Genomic DNA, 15,350 nt, shown 5'->3' on the forward strand with positions numbered 1-15,350 from the left:
ATGGAGGCTGGCGTTCTCAGAGGCGGCGGGGATGGGGCGTCTGTAAGCGAGGGGCCTGAGTCCAGGCTGGCCGCCTTCAGGTTCTTCCGCGGGGCCCTGCTCTTCAAACAGCACTCCTGCCCCAGCGCTGGGGACCGCGACAGCCACGCCCCCCGGGAGCCCTGCAGCCCGGCCAGGTGTTCTCAGGGCTCGCGCACCTTACCGGCTCATCGAGGCGCTGTGCCGGGCCTGGGGCTATCCCGAGGAAAATCGCACCCAGTTCCGTTCAGTTCAGTCGCTCAGTCGTGTCCGACTCTTTGCGACCCCATGGACTGCAGCACGCCAGGCCTCCCTGTCCATCACCAACTCCCAGAGTTTACCCAAACTCATGTCCATTGAGTCCATGATGCCATCCAACATCTCATCCTCTGTAGTCTCCCTCTCCTTCAGCCTTCAGTCTTTCCCAGCATCAGGGTCTTTTCAAATGAGTCAGCTCTTCGCATCCGGTGGCCAAAGTATTGGAGTTTCAGCTTCAGCATCAGTCTCCTTCCAATGAATATTGAGGACGGATTTCCATTAGGCTTCCCTTGTGGCTCAGCTGGTAAATAGCACCCACTCCCAGAAAAAGCCACCTCCCGTCCCAAGGCCCCCATCGGCGAGAAGGGTGCGAGAGGTCTGTCGGCCGCCTTCCTCCGCCTGGAAGCGAAGCTGCAGCCCCATCGCCTGTTTCCGCATCCTAGTCGGTGCGTCCCCGGCGCCCGCGGTCCAGGCCCGAAGGCAGGGCGGGTCCACAGGCTTCGGTAAGCGCTCCCCCAGACCCAGCCACGAGCCCCGCGGCCGCTTTAACAGCCGCGGACGTTAGGGTTTTTTTCCCACCAATCTGGAGACCAAGATACTGGGGCAGGAACCAAAACCCGAGGGCCGCGGAGACGCCAGAAGGGCGAGAAGCCAGGGATCCCGCCTTTCCAGCCCCGGGAGGGGGGAGACGCCTGGGCGAAGCCCCCCGCCCCCGGTGCCCACCACGTGCCCCCCTCTTCTGGCGTCCCGGGTCACTTCCCGCCGCCCCCTCCCCAGCTTCCTCGCCCCTGCCCCTGGCGACCTTGCCGGGGTTTCCTTTGTCCCCCGCCCCCACGCCCTTGCCCCCCGGGCGTCCCGAGTCCGCTCCTTGGCCTGGTCCCCCAGCCTCCCAGGATCTTCGCTCGTCCCCTCCCGGAGTTTCTCCGGTGCGCACCCCACCCTCTCCCGGGTCTCCGTGTCCCCTCCCCGCCCCGCCCCCCGTTTTTAAACCTGGCGCCGAGCGCGCGGGTGGGGGAGCGCCCTCGCCGGAGCGGTTAAAGGCGCGGCCGACCGCGGGCGCCGAGTCTTCCGAGGGCACCATGAGACCCGAGGCGGCGGCCGGAGCCCCGGAGGCGCGGGGACGCGTCTGTCATTGCGTCGGGGACGGTCCCCGGGGACCACCGGCGCCGCGCCGGCCCGAGAGGTGAGGGCGTCCCCGCGGCGCGTGGGTGCGGGCAAAGCAGGCAGGATGCTCCGGCCGCGCTGATCGCGGGGTGACCAGGCGGAACCCTGGAGCCCGACGGCGACGCCCCGCAAGTTCCTAGGAGTGAGACAGAGATGCAGAATCTTCTCGGCTCCTGAGCTCCGTTCCCAAGTGGGGAGGCCCCAGAGGTGGCCGGCAGTGGACCAAAGCTTCCGTTTCTAGGTCTGGAACCCACCCAGCTGGCCGCTGAGCGAGCCCTGCGGGGGTGTCGCGTCCTCTTGACCGTCACATCCTTGGTGATGTTCTTTGTTTGTCCCGTGCTTGGGGTTCAGCGTTCGCTGTCCCGGCGGTGCGGGGGTGGGGGTGGGGGTGGGGGTTACCAGCCCCTTTTAAGGTAGTCAAGTTAAAATCAAATTAGCAGGGGAGGTGGGGAAGGGGCTGGGTGGCCAGACGGTCAGAGAGGAGAAACTCAGTCCCGCTTTTTTTGCCTGGTAAAACTCTGCCGACTGGTCTCTGGAGTCCTGATCTTTCAGTAATCAGGGAAATGAGGTTGAAATGAATGAGCGACCAAGTAGCCAGCTACAGTGGGGAGGATGAACTGAAGAATCCAGCTAGGCTGTGAGAGCAATTTCTCAACTAATGTGTCTCAGATTTGGGAGTTCTCAAAGCCCGGTGAAGGCAGAGAACTGGAAATGTGGCGGGAGAAACACAGACACACACACACACACACACACACACACACACATAGCACAGGCTTAACACACAGACTGAGAACTTGAAAGAACATTCTGGTGTGTCCAGTGACATTTAGGCAGACATTAGAAGTGATTAGAGTGATAACTCTTATGATCCAACTTTAAAAGCAGAAAATGCTGTGGTTCACTCTTGGTCCCTGTCCTTCCAGCCAAACTCCCTGGAGACCTTGGACCTTGACCCCTCAGGAAGCTGAGCCCACCAGAGCTGGAAGTGAGGTAAGGTTAATGTGTGGGCCTTGCAGATACCAACCGGTTCGCCCAGGAAGCGGCACCATCTCTACAATGAAGGGACCAGGAAAGGCCTCCTCAGCCAGTCCCTCCCTCGGTCATCTAACGCAGAATTGCCCTGGGGTCTGGGAGTGGGCACCTGGCCGCTCAGGTGTTGATGGGATCTGACTCAGACACAGATTGGCTCTGGCTTGCTTCTGTTTCTTGAAAAGCAAAGCCACGATGGTAGAACTGTTTCAAGGACATCATAAAATGCTTCTTCCACGTTGCATTTTTTCTTCCCCCTGGTAACACAGCAGGTAGGAGGGAGAGAAGGCCTTGGTTCCCCTCAAATTAGAGAAAAGATGAGCATAGGCTCAAAAGATTGGCACTAGGCTGGTGCCATAGTGCAAATATGGGCAGAGCTCTGTCTGGAGGGCCCAGAAGGTGCAGTGAAAAGTCTCCACCTGCCATCTGACTCTTCTGAAACTCTGGGCCCTGTCTGCAAGTGCTCCTAAGTCATGCTTGCTGAGCAAACACACTCCAGCTGAGGGCTTTGGAGGGCAAGATTAATCGCCACCACTATTCTTTCGTCTCCTGCATTAGTAACTAAAGTGCTTTATACTTACCGGAGTAATGACTTGCCTTCATAGAATTCACCTGTCCTTTGTTATATTTTAAAGTATAAATTAATGGCTTTTAAAGTGCCAGAGTTAATCAGGCTAGGAAGGACCATTAGGTAACACTTATGGCAGAGTGCACAGTTATTTCTAGTCTAAGAAACTCAGGTTCAGACTTCTCTGGCATTTTGATATTTAGACTCCTTTATTAAATTAGTCTGAATAATGGGAGTTTTAATTCAGTTACTAAAGTGCAGCAAATCAAATCTATGTTAAATGAATGAGGAATATAATTTTTTCTTAGCCCAAATTATTCTTACCTGCAATAACTAGATAATGGGAAGTAATTCCTTCTCTTGCATCCAAACTTAAGTTCGTAAGCATATTAATTTTAAACAGTGTTTGGAAGAAAAAAAATATCCAGTTTTCTTTTAAATGAAAAGTATGTGTAGTCTACCAGTTGTTCGCAAAAATAAAAAATACAGCACACTTTCCTAGTGTAAGGTAGTCCTGTTTTCTATTATGATGAGAAGGCCATTGGTGAGAAAAAATGATTACTTGCAGAAAAATGTTAAGCTATAGCAGCTTTCTATGGGTCATCCACAAGGCACAATGGATGAAGTTGTGTCCATGGATTATTTTGCGGGGGAGTTGGGTGGGGTGGAGAGTGGGTGTTCGCGCGAGCTGTAGCGCTCAGCTGCCCGGCTCCCCACTGGCCCGCTCTTTGCAGCGTCCGATTGGCTGGACAGAGAGGTCAGTGGCGAACGACCCCCGGTACCGCTGTGGGTTCCCCGAGCCCCAGCCAGGTGAGCGCAACCAGGAGAGGCGAGGGCCGGCTTCTTGCTCAGCAGCGCCCCCTCCCGACAAAGCGGGAGAATTGTTCGGCTCCTGAGCTATGCTGAATGTTTCTTTTTTTAAAACTGCCTTTTTATTTATTTATTTATTTATTGGCTGCTCTGGATCTTCGTTGCTTTGCGCAGCCTTTCTCTAGTTGAGGGTAGCGGGGACTGCTCTTTGCTGTGGTGCACGGGCCTTCTCACTGCGGTGACTCCTTTCGTGGCAGAGCCCAGTTGTAGGCACGTGGGCTCGGTTAGTGGCATGCAGTTCGTAGGCTCTAGATAGAGCAGGGTAGTTTTGTCATAGGGGCTTAGCTGTTCTGCAGCGTATGGGATACTCCCGGACCAGGGACTGAACGATGCCCCCTGTCTTGCAAAGCATATTCTTAACCACTGGAAGCCCTGTTTGTATTTCTTGAGAAATGTCATTGGCCTGGGACGGTAGGGGTCGGGGTGGAGGGGGCTACTGTCTAGTGACCTGAACTGCAGGTCAGCAGACCAAAATTAGAATACAATCTAAAGTCAAGGGAAAGTCTCAAACCCCTGAGCAGCGGGGGTCACCCTCCCCGATCTGATTTCCCTTTCACGGCTTGGACATGACTGACCCACTGAACAACAGCAATAATTACAAAAGAGCTTAGCGCAGACGTGACTTCCTGAAACCAGGGCCAGGACAAGGGCCCAGTTTGCACGTGGTTATTCAGTTTTCTCAACACCGTTTATTGAAAAGACTGTCCTTTACCCATTGTATTTTTTTGGGCCCCTTGTTATGAATTGATTGCTGATATATGCATGAATTTATTTCTGGGCTCTCTAATCTGTCCCGTTGATCTATGTGTCTGTATTTAAGCCAATAGCTGTTTGATATTGTTTTGATTTTGATCAACTACTGTTTTGCTCACTATAGCTTTGTAATATACTAATAATTTGAAACCAAGAAGCGTGATGTCTCGAGCTTGTCATCCTTTCTTGAGATTGCTTTGGCTGTTCAGGGCCTGCAGCGAGCAGTGTCCTACCTTTCAAATGCTATGCATGTCCTTGGGAACCTGTCTTCCTCTTCCCTTCCGGTTGGTGTTGCATGCATGCTAAGTCGCTTCATTTGTGTCTTGACTGTGTATGAGCCTGTGGACTGGAGTCCACCAGGGTCCTCTGTTCGAGGGATTCTCCAGGCAAGAATACTGGAGTGGGTTGTCGTGCCTTCCTCCAGGGGATCTTGCCCACGCAGGGATCAAGCCCATAACTCTTATGTCTCATGCATTGACAGGTGGGTTGTTTACCACTAATACCACCTGGAAAGCCCCCTGGTTTGTGTTACTTGAGTTCAAATCTCTGTCACCTCTTGCCAGAGACCTCCAAGCCCTTACCTTACCAATCTATGCTATTCGCTACTTCTAGCAGCCACCATGATCCTTAAAATATAGAGCTCATTGTTGAACACCTAACTTAGAAATCATTAATGGTCTTAAATTCTGTCTGCAGAATGAAACCTAGACTCAGTCATGTGTTTTCAAGGTGTTCGGTATCTGGATTCAACATCCTGTTGAGCCCTTTTGCTAGTGCAGTTTCTCATTCATTTCACACTGGGCTCTACCTTTCCCTACCTATGCTGTCTATTTTCCTGACCCTTGGAATCGGATGCTCTGCTCCACCGTGGATGGGCCCAGAACTGAATACCCAAGTGCTATCGATGTCTCTGCCAGGCTCCCCATGAATCCTTTCCTGATCCCCCTCCTTGCTTAGAATAGTTAGCATCTTTCTGCTTGATGCTTTTATAGTGTGGTTATTTACCTCCAAGTGTGTCTTTCCCCATTAGATTTTAAAATGTGTGAAATGCGGGCCTGTGTCCAACTCATCTTTCCGTCTTGGGACCCCTCACAGTGCTGGGACATTGTGACAACTGTCAAAGGAAGGGGAGCTCATCAATATTCTATTGTTTAAATTGTCTCTAAAATTGGAACTGATCCTACCAAGTGCAGGCTGTGCACACATGTGTGTGCAGTCGTGTCTGACTCTTTGCAACCCTGTGGACTAGGCTCCCACGGGAGTTCCCGCTAGGCTCCTTGGGATTTCCCAGGCAATCATACTGGAGTGGGTTGCCGTTTCCTATACCGGGGATTTTCCTGAGCCAGAGATCAAACCCTCATCTCTTGCATCTCATGAGTTGGCAGGCAGATTCTTTACCACTGCACCACCTGGGAAGGCCCGAGTGCAGGCTACTTACATTTTATTTTTTAAGGCTTCGGGATGCTGCTTTCAAAGGATTCTTGACTGTGTCTGAGTTTGTATGTGTCTGTCCTTGCAGCTTGAGCCTGGGGGTGATCAAGAAACCTTTGGATCGAAGGGGGCCTTTGGGTTTCAGCATCCTGTCAGGTAATATCTAACTTCACCATAGAAATATATCATTCCTTTTACTATAAGCTTCAGCACACTTTAGTGTCTTCAAGTGTATACATTTTCAAAAATTGCAAAAAATTCAGTGTATTTACCAACATTATTTGGTTATGATTACCCTAAGGAAGTTCAAGAATATTCCGTTGGATATCTGGAATTTATTCATTTATTTATTCAGTGTTTCAGGTGCAAGTTGAAATTGGCCTCTTTTTTTTATATCTATACTTAAAAAAATTATTTATTTATCGGCTGTGCTGGATCTTAGTTGCAGCATGTGGAATCTTTAGTTGCAGCTTGTGGGATTTAGTCACCTGCCCAGGGGTCGACCCGGGTCCCCCTGCTTTGGGAGCTGGGGATCTTAGCTAGGAAAATCCCCTGTGTTGATACTTTTTGTTTATATCTCTCATTATACATTTTGCCATGCATTTAATTGCATGTGACTTGTAGATGTATATATCTGCTTATTCACTTAGATATTTAGGTTCCTTTCTATTTTCTCCCAGCATATAAGTTAATATATTGCCTAGTGCAAAATAGACCTCCTAACTGTGGGTGTGGAGAAAATGAGGGGCTGGATGGATGCTGTACTGTGGTTGAAACCTCTGCCATCTCAGTGGTTCTGCTGACAGTGATCAGGACCCTCACTGCTCTAATCCTTTTACGTTTCATTTTAGGCAAGTGGTTCGTTCTCAGCGTGTCTTTTCCTCTGTGTGCCTCTCTCTATTTCTCTCAGCCCCTCTCTCTCCAGCTGTCATTTCCTTCATCAAAATAAACCTACCCTGTGCTATTACCTCTCGGCAGAGTATTGTTACCCTGGTTAGTCTGGAAGACTAGAGGCTTTAATAAAACCCGAAGATACTATCTGCTGGAGATAAAATTCTGAGCCCCTCAGACTGATCAAAGAGTGATTTGGGGATAAAGGACGTTCTCCTAGTGTTCCACCCATAGTCTTCAATTCTCATAGAACCACTGCAAGTGCCGTGCAGTTCGCTCAGTCGTGTCCAACTCTTTGTGATCCATGGACTATACAGTCCATGGAATTCTCCAGGCCAGAATACTGGAGTGGAGAGCCTCTCCCTTCTCCAGGGGCATCTTCCCAACCCAAGGATGGAACCCAGGTCTCCCGCATTGCAGGCGGATTCTCTACCAGCTGAGCCAGGCAGATTCTTTACCAACTGACTATCAGGGAAGCCCCAGAATCACTGAGGAAGCTTTAAAAATACTAATGTGGGGTGATTTCCCTGGGGATTCTGGAGAAAAGCTCAGTCATGTCTGACTCTTTGTGACCCCCTGGACTTTAGCCCGCCAGGCTTCTCTCTCCATGAGATTTCCCAGGGAGGAATACTGGAGTGGGTTGCCATGCCCTTCTCCAGGGGATCTTCCCAACTCAGGGATCGAACCCAGGCCTCTCACATTGCAGGCATATTCTTTACTGTCCGAGCTACTGGGGAAGCCTGAAAAGAGCAGGTTTCGGGATTTTTGTTTGTTCAGGGTCCTGCAGCATGTGAGATCTTAGTTCCCCTACCAGGGATCCAATCAGCACCCCCCTGCAGTGGAAGCGCAGCCTTAACCACTGGCTCTCCCAGGGAGCTCTTGGTAGCTCATTTCTGACCTAGAACGGGGTTCATCACCAGGTGCCCCCACCTGCTCAGTTTTGTGTTCTGTGCACAGAATAATAATAATTTAAAAAAAAAAACCCACCGTGCACACTGAAGGCAAAATGAGAGAGGAAGATTGGGCATTAGCTGCTTCTAAAGGCTTCTCTCGATGCCGTTGAAGACTCTTCAGGCTGACTAACGGTGTACTTGTTTTTCATCTCAGACTCTACTTGCCCATTTCTAAGCGTCAAGAGTATCTGCAGAGCTCTGGGGAGAAGGTGCTGGCCAGTTTCCCTGTGCAAGCCACCATCCACTTCTACAACGACGAGTCTGAGTCAGAGGAGGAGCTGGAGGAAGACACCCAGCTCTCCGCCCTGCAGCGCGAGGAGGTGGCAGACACCTCAGAGGGGAAGGCCAGAGACGGGTCTGCAAACCCGGCTCGGCAGCCCGGGGGCCTCAATGGGAGGCGTCCACCCCCCGACCCTGACTCCCCCGAGGCTGCTGCTTGCCTCTCAAGCGTGTAAGTCTGTCTCTCCTGCACCAGCCCACCTCACACGTGCCCCGGGGACAGCCCTGCGGGACAGCCGCTCCAGGACTCTTCGCGTGTCCACTGGGCCTACAAGGACTCGGCTGTCTTTGGGTAGCACCCCACCGGCCCCCAGGACTTGGCTTTTACTCATCCTCCTCTGAGTGATTCTTTGTGTCCCATTCGTAGCTTCGAGAGAGGATTCTAGATCCTAGATGTTTGCATTAACGCAGGCTGTTACCCGGTAGGGCCCGCCTCCAAAGCACACCCAGCAGTGTCACTGTGCCGATTAAAGGACAGATCATTCCATATCGATTAGTACCCCACCCTTGCCTCTCACTTAACCTGAGACCCCTCGTTTGGCTACATCCACGTTTTAAACAAAGGTCCCAGCAGTCAAAGCTATGGTTTCTTTGGTAGTCATGTACAGACGTGAGAATTAGACTGTGAAGAAAATTGAGAGCCGAAGAACTGATGCTTTTGAACTCTGGTGCTGGAGAAGACTCTTGGGAGTCCCTTGGACTGCAAGGAGATGCAACCAGTCCATCCTAAAGGAGGTCAGTCTTGAATATTCACTGGAAGGACTGATGCTGAAGCTGAGACTCCAGTACTTTGGCCACCTGATGCAAAGAACTGACTCAGTAGGAAAGACCCTGATGCTGGGAAAAGATTGAGGGCAGGAGGAGAAGGGGACAACAGAGGATGAGGTGGTTGGATGGTATCACTGACTCAATGGATGTGAGTTTGGGCAAACTCTGGGAGATAGCAAAGGACAGGGAAGCCTAGGGGGCTACAGTCCAGGGTCATGCAGAGTCAGACATGACTGAGCGACTGAACAACAACTTTTATAAAAATGATTTATTGTTCAAGGTTGATGTGGTTATTTAGGCATTCTGGAAAAAAGGTTATGAAAAGCACGTAAACACATTGAATAATTTCCATAAGAGTAACAAAAATAAAAGATCAGGATTTGGGGATGGAAGACCATTCTGGATAAAAATGTCTATGATTCTTGTCTAAGGGCTGTGTGTATGAACAGAAGAGCTTACTAGCTCTTCGTTGGAGACTGCCTTGGGCTTTTTACTTAAATAACAAAACACTGTTTCCAATCGAAGTACTTAGTGTAATATTATTTTCAGGGTTTTATTTTTTGACGACCAGATGAGTGTATTTGTCAGAGTTTTTTATGGAACTATTTTACATGTGATTGTCTTCCTAGTTTCTACCTGAAATAAATATTTTGAAAGACAAAATCATTTGATAATCACCTTCTCTTTGATGTTTTACATTAAATCAGTGCCTGCTTTAAAGTTTTTAAAAATTTGTCAGGATTTTTCTATGTGTAACTCTTCAAATTATATTTGTTTTTTAGGAATGCAGAAAAAGTATAAAAATGAAAGTAAAATGGCCTATAACCTCAATGCTCAAACAAGTCATTAATATTAAACAGTAGGAGACACATGCAAATATTCTAACAATCCAAACAGTACTGAAAATTGTATGTCGTAAAGTAAAAGTAAACCTTCTATCTTCCTCTTTCTCTGTCCAAAGGTAGCCAACATCTGGTTTTTTTTTTTATTGCTCTTCCTCTTGAAAGAAATACTTAAAAATTTTTTTCCTTTAAATTTTTCTTTAAAAATATATTTTTAGATGTTTTTATTTTAGTTGTATTGTCTTACTTACTGTCTAAATAACCTTTTTCTAATCTTAACAATTCCTGTGGGGATTATTTGGTGGGCTTCCCTGGTGCCTCAGACAGTGAAGACTCCGCCCGCAATGTGAGAGACCCGGGTTCAGTTCCTGGTTTGGGAAGATCCCCTCGAGGAGTAAGTGGCGACCAACTCTGGAATTCTTGCCTGGAAAATCCCTGGCGGGCTACAGTCCATTAGGTCACAAGGAGTTGGACACAACTGAGCAATGCTCTCTCAGACACAAATGGAGCTTATTTTGGAAAGAATTTAAGATGACTTCCTTTTTATCTAGTTAACTAGAAGTCTTACACTTATTTTCCCTTCCTATGATGCTTGGGATGCAGCTTAAGTCATCACATTTAGCTTTGTCTTGCTTTTCTAATAAATCCACTTTACTGAGAAAAAAAATCTGGCCCAGTCACCTGTTCACCTTGAAGAAACCGAACCTAGCCCTCGTGGCACCAGAATTTTAAATGTGTTGCATGGTCAACTTTCCTTAAATTACTTAGCACACAGCCAGCCGAGTGCAAATGTGGAAAATAAAGACCCTGTAGCCACGGCGGTAACGGTGTCACAGGTTCTGTGAGTGCATGAGGGCATTTGTGACTCAGGAGATGGTGGCCTTGGGGCTCCTGTGTTCTTGCTGGTGACTGGTTTGGCTACACAAAGGCTCAAACCTGAGCAAGTTCCCCACTTTTGATCATGCATCCCTAGCATTAAAAAAGCAGCTGAGGGGAGGGGGAGATAAATTAGGAGTTTGGAATTAACCTATACACACTATGCTCAGTCGTGTCTGACTCTTTGGGACCCCATGGACTGGCCCACCAGGCTCCTCTGTCCATGGGATTTCCAGGCCTATTACCGACAATCTCAATTTCCCTTCACTTACAAAAAAAAAAAAATCCAATTGATGGTATTTTCTAAAATCTGCGTTTCCCCTTCAGTTTATTTCCTGCAATAGCTTGCCTAATAATGATGCAGTTTGTAAATGACCATCTTTCTACCTTTCCTCTGGAATCTTACTAATCAAAGTACCCACCCCAGCAATGGTTACACTTGCCAGGTTTCCATAAAGTGTTCTTATTTTGAATAAGTAATTTATGCTTGAGGCCAACTACCCTGACACATCTCTCTTTTGATGGCTCACAAAAGTAGCTCCCAAGGAATCTTGCAAATACCACAAGCTGAAACATGCTAGAAACATTTTTGAACTTTCACCCAGCTGTACTGCAAACCTCCCACACTGAATAGTTTGTTGTAATGTGTTTCTCCAAATTTCTACCACATTTTCATTGATTCTTCCAACCCATCTGCTAACAAAAGAATGCATTTCATATTGTTTTTTGTTTACTATGTTAACCAGTTTTAAATAGGAAAAAAAATTATTATCCCAGTGGTGTGTTTCTTTTTGCACTTCTGTGTTAAACAATCTGTACTTAGTTGCTCTGTCATGTCTGACTCTCTGCGACCCCATGGACTGTAGCCTGCCAGGCTCCTCTGTCCTGAGGAGATCACAAAACATTTATCATTAAGTTTGACGAAATTTGGTAAAATACTAGATTGAGAATCCCATAGTCTTAAACATGTGGTCATTATATCTAAGGTATAAAATATGCTTTGTTTGAGGTCCGCTGATAATGTTAATTCAATTATTTTTTAGTTGAGTAAAATTGATGCTATGAGAAGGCAATGGCAGCCCACTCCAATACTCTTGCCTGGAAAATCCCATGGATGGAGGAGCCTGGTGGGCTGCAGTCCATGAGGTCGCTAGGAGTCAGACACGACTGAGCGACTTCACTTTCACTTTTCACTTTCATGCATTGGAGAAGGAAATGGCAACCCACTCCAGTGTTCTTGCCTGGAGAATCCCAGGGGCGGGGGAGCCTGGTGGGCTGCCGTCTATGGGGTAACGCAGAGTCGAATATGACTGAACAGACTTAGCAGCAGCAGCAGACACTATGTTAGTTTGGGTGTACACCATAATCAATTATTTTTCTTGAAAATTTCAATTGTTTTGCCATCTTTTCATCTGATCTTACTGCCTTGATAATGTAGAAGATGAGGTTATGATGAAGGTGTTTTTCAGCCTTGCTATTATCTTGTGGTTTGCTTGTACTTGCATTTTCTGTACTATTTTCAATCCAGTTTCTGGGGCAGAAATTATTTTTTGTGTGTGTGTTATAACTTGCATATTCTAAAATTTACCCTTTTAAAGTGTACATCTCGCTTTTAGTATATTTACAAAGTTCCACAACCATCTCCTCTAATTCCAGAATATTTTCATTATTCCCAAAAGAATACCGTTTCCATTGTCAGTCAGTCTCATTCCCCCAGCCCTTCCAGTCCCTGACACCTACTTTCTGTCTCTCTCAATTTCTTTTTGTTGTTATTGGGTTGTTTTTTTTAATTGGAGTCTAATTGATTTACAGTGTTGTGTTAGTTTCTGCTGTGGAGCAAAGTGAGTCAGTCACGCATGTACATAAATCCACTCTTAGATTCTTTTCCCACATAGGTCTTTATGGAGCACTGAGCAGAGTTCCCTGTGCTGTGCAGTAGGTCCTTACTAGTCATCTGTCTTACACATAGTAGTGTGTATATACGGAGAAGGCGATGGCACCCCGCTCCAGCACTCTTGCCTGGAAAATCCCGTGGATGGAGGAGCCTGGTGGACTGCAGTTCATGGGGTCGAGAAGAGTTGGACACGACTGAGCGACTTCACTTTCACTTTTCACTTTCCTGCATTGGAGAAGGAAATGGCAACCCTCTCCAGCGTTCTTGCCTGGAGAATCCCAGGGACGGGGAAGCCTGGTGGGCTGCCGTCTATGGGGTCGCGCAGAGTCGGACACGACTGAAGCAACTTAGCAGCAGCAGTGTATATATACACACACACACACATATATAAGGCTTCCCAAGTGTTGCTAGTGGTAAAGAACCCATCTGCTAGTGCAGGAGACATAAGAGATGCAGGTTTGATTCCTAGGTCAGGAAGATTCCTTGCAGGAAGGTATGACAACCCACTCTAGTATTCTTGCTTGGAGAATCCCATGGACGGAGGAGCCTGGTGGGCTGTAATCCATAGTGTTGCAAAGAGCGACTGAGTAACTTAGCAGCAGCAGCAGTGTATATATGTCAATCCCAATCTCCCAATCCATCCTTTTTCTCCTCTCCCTCTGCAACCACAAATTTGCTTTCTACATTTGTGACTCTATCTCTGTCCTGTAAATAAGTTCATTTGTACCATTTTTAAAGATTCTACATGTAAGTGACATCACATGTTTGTCTTTTTCTGCCTGACCTACTTAACTCAGCATGACAATCTCCAGGTCCATCCTTGCTACTGCAAATAGCAGCCTCTTATTCTTTTTCATGGCCGAGTAATATCCCATTACGCATATACACCACATGCTCTTTAGAATGTGGAATGCTTCACAGATTTGCATGTCCTCTTTGCCCAAGGGCCATGCTAATCTTTTCTGTATCATTCCGGTTTTAGTATATGTGCTGCTGAAGCAAGAGCTCTCTGAATTTTTTTTCCCTAAATATTTGATGTAAATGGGACCATACACATGTGACCTTTTGTGGCTGGCTTCTTTCATTTAGCATAACATTTACAAGAGTCGTCATGTTGTAGCGTGTGTCACTATTTGGCCGAATAATATTTCATTGTATGGATAGACCACATTTTATTGACCTGATAGTCAGTTGATGGGCATTTTGTTGCTGCATTATTTCCCACGGATCCCTTGGCATCCTCCCCTGGGCTGTATGTATCCATGAACAAACCCCTCACCTTGCTTATACTCTACTGGACTTTAATCCAGCTACCTTGGCTCAGGGAAAAAGCATTTTGAATAAGGAAATAAGCAAAACCTTTTTTGCAAATTTCTACAGTTGGCCAAGCTCGCCCCATGCCAACTGCCCCCTCCCCTTTTCAGTATCTAACTGACATCACATGACTCACGGTGCATTTTCAATAGAACTGTCTTCATGCAGGGAGAACTGAATATTTGTTATCACGGAAAGCTATGAAGAACTAAAATATGTACTATCAAAGCCCATAGGCCCAGGGGATTAGGCCTACTTTTCAGGACTTGGTAGTAAATTCTAGTGGGCTTCATACAAAAAAATTGGAGACTTTATTTTAGGTAGATTTTAAATAGAGGCATAAAACTGCTTTCTGAAATTATATAAAATATTTCATTTCTCTTTATATTCCAGAGGTCTATTTGATGAGCACACTTTTTAGAGGAAATTTCATAGCAATTTTATTATAAGTATTAATAAATAAAAGCACCCCTTCCTCCTTAACCCGATCTTTTTTTTTTTTGGCTATGCTACATGGCTCATGGGATCTTAGTTCCCCAATGAGATCCCCAGCCACCTGGGTGAAAGCACAAAGTCCTAACCACTGGGATGCCAGGGAATTCCGTCCCTTCCCTTGATTTAAAAAAAAATCAAGCTAACTTTTTAATGTAATTATTATTATTTTTCACCAAGTGGGCATGCAGGATCTTAGTTCCTAGACCAAGGATCAAACCCGAATCCACTGCAGTAGAAACATGAAGTTGAAATCACCAGGGAAGTCCCAGTGTAGACTTCCTATTGAAAATAATACTCCTTGGAAGGAAAGTTATGACGAACCTAGATAGCATATTAAAAAGCAGAGGTGTTACTTTGTCATCAAAGGTTCGTCTGGTCAAGGCTATGGCTTTTCCAGTGGTCGTGTATGGATGTGAGAGTTGGACTATAAAGAAAGCTGAACTGAAGAATTGATGCTTTTGAACTGTGGTGTTGGAGAAGACTCTTGAGAGTCCCTTGGACTGCAAGGAGATCCAGCCAGTCCATCCTACAGGAGATCAGTCTGGGTGTTCATTGGAAGTACGGATGCTGAAGCTGAAACTCCAATACTTTGGCCACTTGATGCGAAGAGCTGACTGATTTGAAAAGACCCTGATGTTGGGAAAGATTGAGGGCAGGAGGAGAAGGGGACGACAGAGGATGAGATGGTGGGAGGGCATCACCGACTCAATGGACATGGGTTTGGGTGGACTCCGGGAGTTGGTGATAGACAGGGAGGCCTGGCGTGCTGGGGCTCATGGGGTCGCAAAGAGTCAGACACAACTGAGTGACTGAACTGAACTGAACTGAAGAACTTCTAATAACATAAACTTGATACATTTTTGCAAAGTTAATATGTGCATGAAAACAGCATCCCAATAAAAAAATAACAGAAGCCCAGGACAGCTCTTGTAACTGCTCCTGGTCCC

General features: G+C 47.1%; 1 protein-coding gene and 1 non-coding gene across 2 annotated transcripts; one reads left to right on the forward strand and one right to left on the reverse strand.

The window, feature by feature from the left end:
• On the forward strand, positions 1 to 9,645 carry RIPPLY3 (ripply transcriptional repressor 3). The gene is made up of 6 exons (XM_069598579.1): positions 1 to 258; positions 578 to 779; positions 1,682 to 1,760; positions 2,364 to 2,430; positions 6,180 to 6,247; positions 8,090 to 9,645. The coding sequence occupies exons 1-6, from the start codon at positions 1 to 3 to the stop codon at positions 8,388 to 8,390; spliced, it is 975 nt and encodes a 324-aa protein (XP_069454680.1). The 3' UTR covers positions 8,391 to 9,645.
• A 3,848-nt stretch (positions 9,646 to 13,493) lies between these two features.
• LOC138431539 (U6 spliceosomal RNA) lies at positions 13,494 to 13,596 on the reverse strand. Its single transcript, XR_011253719.1, has one exon. It is a non-coding gene; the product is annotated as a U6 spliceosomal RNA (small nuclear RNA).
• Positions 13,597 to 15,350: the final 1,754 nt, after the last annotated feature.

This window comes from Ovis canadensis, chromosome 1, assembly GCF_042477335.2.
Source record: "Ovis canadensis isolate MfBH-ARS-UI-01 breed Bighorn chromosome 1, ARS-UI_OviCan_v2, whole genome shotgun sequence".
Classification (NCBI taxonomy): domain Eukaryota; kingdom Metazoa; phylum Chordata; class Mammalia; order Artiodactyla; family Bovidae; genus Ovis; species Ovis canadensis.

Bases quoted from the DNA above. Each gene is read 5' to 3' on its own strand.
- RIPPLY3 (XM_069598579.1), top strand. From the start codon at position 1: ATGGAGGCTGGCGTTCTCAGAGGCGGCGGGGATGGGGCGTCTGTAAGC. The intron at 259-577 runs GTTCCGTTCAGT...CTTGTGGCTCAG, and splicing joins CCCGAGGAAAATCGCACCCA to CTGGTAAATAGCACCCACTC. The intron at 6,248-8,089 runs GTAATATCTAAC...TTTTCATCTCAG, and splicing joins GGGTTTCAGCATCCTGTCAG to ACTCTACTTGCCCATTTCTA.